Source organism: Bison bison, unplaced genomic scaffold (assembly GCF_000754665.1).
Source record: "Bison bison bison isolate TAMUID 2011002044 unplaced genomic scaffold, Bison_UMD1.0 scf7180017863888, whole genome shotgun sequence".
In the NCBI taxonomy this organism is placed as follows: domain Eukaryota; kingdom Metazoa; phylum Chordata; class Mammalia; order Artiodactyla; family Bovidae; genus Bison; species Bison bison.
Window position 1 is genome coordinate 453,778 of NW_011494460.1, and position 4,531 is coordinate 458,308.

Here is a 4,531-nt window from a genome sequence, read left to right on the forward strand (position 1 = left end):
GAATGTTGAGCTTTAAGCCAACTTTTTCACTCTCCACTTTCACTTTCATCAAGAGGCTTTTTAGTTCTTCTTCACTTTCTGCCATAAGGGTGGTGTCATCTGCATATCTAAGGTTATTGATATTTCTCCCGGCAGTCTTGATTTCAGCTTGATTCCAGAGGTTGGGGACTACCACTCCATTCAGACCAAGCTATCCTACATATTTTGAAATACATTTTTGTTTAAAAAAATTTCTCTGTGTTCAAGTAGAGTTGAGGGAAAACTCTTTAAGGAATATAAAATGTATATTCACTGTAGAACTTCTCAGAGCCTTTAATATACTAGGTTGTATCACTAACCCTCAAGAGGGAAAGATACATAGGTGAAATATTTCCCAAACTTATTTGAGCCTTCTTTCACAGATCTTCTCATAATACTGATGTTCTTGTGAAAACTCCCTCTGAGGAATGATCTGCACTAACTCCTTCACTTTATAATTTACCTATTTCTATTTTTGCTTTGTTTTTTTTAAAAAACATTTTGAAGATTTTTGGGGTTTTTTTGGCTGTGCTGGGTCTTTGTTGCTGTGCGGGCTTTCTTCTAGTTGGGGCCAGTAGGGGGCCACTCTTCGTTGCGCTGTGAGGGCTTCTCATTGGGGTGCCTTCCTTTGTTGCGGAGCTTGGGCTCTAGGCACGAAGGCTCAGTGGTTGTGGCACATGGGCTTAGTCGCCCCGGAGCATGTGGGATCTGCCCAGACCAGGAATGGAACCCATGTCTCCTGTATTGATAGGTGGATTCCCATCCATTGGACCCCCAGGGGCATCCTATATATATTTCTTAAAGAAATTGAGACTCACAAAGCTTATGTGACTTCCGTTTCCTATTAATCAGTCAGGAATTTAACAGCTATCAGAGTTTGAAGGGAAAGGATACAAGTAATGACGGAGTTGAAAAAGAGAGCGTTAAACTAGATCCCAGAGACTGGATAGAAAGAAAGGGTAATCCAGGCAGAGGGAAGTAAACTTGGATCAGTCCCCTGAGATGGGAAAGAGCAGAATGTTCAACGAACAACGATAAGTCTGACACAGGATGTGCTGTGGGACTTTTTAGTGGGAGAGAAGCATAGAAAGGTCAGTTGGAGTCAGCAGGGAGAGAGCTCGCCTTTCCAGAGGCAGATTTCAAAGTAGAAATAATAACACTCCCCCCATCCATTGCTCTTGAGAGTCTCCTGGATATCCAGACAAGTAACTCTCATAGCTACCATTTTTAAATGTTGAGTTTGTTTTGTGCTGAATGACTTATGTGTTTTTTTCACCTTTATTCACCAAAATAGCCCCAGGTTATTAGAGAGAATGAAACCAAGGCTCAAATAGATGAAATAACTTGCCGTGGCCACATGCATGGTAAATGACAGAGACACAATCAGAATCTGGATCTCTCTGACCCTGAAGCCCATGCTGTTAGCCAGCACGCCCCTCTGAGACTATCATTCTCCCCAGTAGCTGATAGAAAGACTTAGTCTTTCATCCAGTGTGAAATTCACTACAAGTGTCCATAATCCTAACTCACTTAAAATTAATTAGCCTGGAGTAAAAGTCAGTGGGCCAGCTTACTTGTCAGCATTCCTCCACTGATTTAATCTTATAACGTGTTTGAATGCAGTTTTACTTACCTGTAAGATAGTAGTAATAGTGCATACCATCTACCCATATTAGTGAGTAGTTGTAAAGACAATTATTTCAGTATTGATGAGCTACTTCAAGGTCCTTAGAAATTTGCTATTTCTCCCTTTATTGTAATGTGAAATTAATAATAATATATACCACTTGAGGTTTTTTTGATAGTTAAATGACATTAAGTATGTAAAGCCCCAAAGGTGGTACCTGCCTTATAGTAATTGCTCAGTAAATATCAACTGTTATTAATAGTAGTGTTCATGCAGGAATACCCAAAGATGATACAGGATATTTTCTCTTCTGTTACTGATAATATAGTACAATGTGAACTAATATATAATTGAAACAATACCATCGTTTCAGAAATATTTCCATTTAAGTCTTCTTATAGGTAGGAAGCATAATGCCTTCAATATACTACCTTAAATGGATTTTTAATTCATATTTAAACAAGTTCCACTCATGGAGAAATAATAAAATGTATTAAATGTGTATAAACAGATAAGTCTGCATGCTCCTGGTGCCAGAGTTAAGTAATTTTTCTTTACCATTCTCTCTTCTTACATTTATTTCTTGAAGTTTCTATTCTAATTGATCATCTGAATAAACTCAGTAGTAGTCTTAACATTTCACCCCTTGTAATATGGAATTTGATCTAATTTGACATGCTTTATTTTAAACAGGTACCCTCGGTTGAAGTTATTAAAGTTTAAGACTACTTAAACTTTAGTTCTAAAAGAGTCTCAAAAGAGCATTGATTTAAATTTAATTGTTATCCCTCAATATATCCATTTAGTTTAAAGCGTATTTCAAATGTAACTTCTGGCAGGCAAAATCTAGAAAATTATTTTCAAAAATAATTTAAATCAGCACTCTCAATTCATAGTTACAAGCAGGAGAAAGCTTTATTGTACCAGAATTAATGTGGTTTTAAAATTTTAATCACACTTGAGAGATGAAAGTAGTTTGGGGAAAAAAGAATACTTGGAGTTTATTGCTTTGAAATGGAACTCATTTTAACTAACTTTGTTCCCTAGTTAGCAGATTAGGCTTTGATAGATGTTTCTTGGCTTGTATTTCCTGAAGATGAATTGGCCAGAATTAAGCTACGTAAATCTTATCCAAGGAATATATATTAACAATAGCATATGTGCAGTGTTTTTACTCAAATACTACAGCTTCCAAAAACTGTCTAGTTGGTGTCATTCTGTAGACACTTACCTTGAACAGAAGGGAGATTCTTTAGTCAAACTTGACTTTTGATTACCTGTGTACAGACGGATCAGCTTTCCCGTAGCAGCGAGCAAAAGCCTGATCGAAGCCAGGCTATCCGAGACCGATTGAGAGGAAAAGGATTACCAACAGGTAAGAGTGTGTTAACAGAAAATTTTTAGACTTTAAATTTGTTACTATTTCCTTTACAAAATCTTAGTTAACCTAGCTTGAAAATCTGGTACTTATGATCATAATCATAAGTGTGCAAAGTGGAGGCATTGAACAGGTAGGAACACTGGATGTATTAATATATAAATCCTTGATCATTTTGCAGAAAATGTTAATACAGTCAGGACACCCACAGTATATCATTTCTTTCCCAATATTGTTATTATAGTAATAATATCTTTATTTACTTTATCATGATATTTTTTTATTAAAAATACATTTTAAAGGATGATAAAACACACAAATTTATGAACATAAATGTTACTAAAGCAAAAGTTTCAGAAAACATTATTCTTGTTGCATACTATTATTTTCTATTTTTCTTTTTTTAAATGCTAATCTCAACCCACTAAATTGATTTCATGACCAATGAGTTGACTTGCAGTTACCAAATACTTAGGTTATACAATGCTTAGTAAGTAAAAACTGATGAAGAGTGGTTTTGCTGTTTGTCAACAGCATTAGATAATTGTAGGGTCTACATAGTTATTAAATTTATTTTTTTAAGGAAATGAATACAAAATCAGATTCAAAACACATGAAGTAAAAGTGGAAAAAATAAATTTTTTTATATGAAAGTTTATTTTGCAGTGTTAAGTCTCAAGCGTGGTTTATTTATAAAATGAAATTTTGTTTTTGCTGATTGTCTTTGTTCTCTTTACTTCTCATCAAGCAATATTAATAATCATGGTCATTTAAACATTAACAAAAATGTTTTGTGAGTGAAATATTTTGTCTTAAGTCTAGGAGCTGCGGTAAAGTAACTATAAATATTGCTTAAATATATTCTAATATAACATACTAATTGATATATTAAAAATTAAGATGTTTAACTATTTAATTAGATCATCAGAACTCAGCTATCTTAATTAAAACCTATGAGAAACTCTCATTGTGAAAACCAAAAACAGACATTTGATTATCTGGACTAGCGTTTTGCAGAATTCAGAACTCTCATGTCTGAGAAGGACAGATGTGCCCTAAACAAGTGTACTGGTTACTTTAAGTCAAGAAAAGCAATAAAATTGTTTCTCATGGGAGTTGGTAATGGACAGGGAGGCCTGGCATGCTGCGGTCCATGGGGTCGCAAAGAGTCGGACACGACTGAGCGACTGGACTGAACGGAGTGATTCTGTCATAGTGCTGTCAGCTACGTGTCTGTTTTGGTGCTTTCATTTTACTTATTGTGAATAGGGATTTTTTTTCTGAAGAGGCACCAAGCTTTCATATCATCAATATAATTAATTTACTTCGAGTTGCATAAAGTTCTGTTTCTAATACATACATTATTAGTTTATGAATGGGTCAGGAAAGAAGGCAGATTTTAAATTTAAAAAATATCTTTAACCCTTTTTTCTGTTTTCTTACTATACTTACATCCTTAAATATATATATATAAAATATATATATACACAATATAAATATTTATATAA

General features: G+C 34.4%; 1 protein-coding gene across 9 annotated transcripts in view; it reads left to right on the top strand.

Annotated features, from left to right (window-relative positions):
* Positions 1-4,531, top strand: part of PTPN13 (protein tyrosine phosphatase, non-receptor type 13 (APO-1/CD95 (Fas)-associated phosphatase)) — a 223,360-nt gene that overhangs the window by 90,074 nt on the left and 128,755 nt on the right. For all 9 annotated transcript variants that reach the window (XM_010833760.1, XM_010833762.1, XM_010833764.1 and 6 more), the window contains exon 6: positions 2,933-3,020. In XM_010833760.1, coding sequence (XP_010832062.1) covers positions 2,933-3,020 — 88 coding nt within the window. The remainder of the gene's footprint in view (positions 1-2,932; positions 3,021-4,531) is intronic.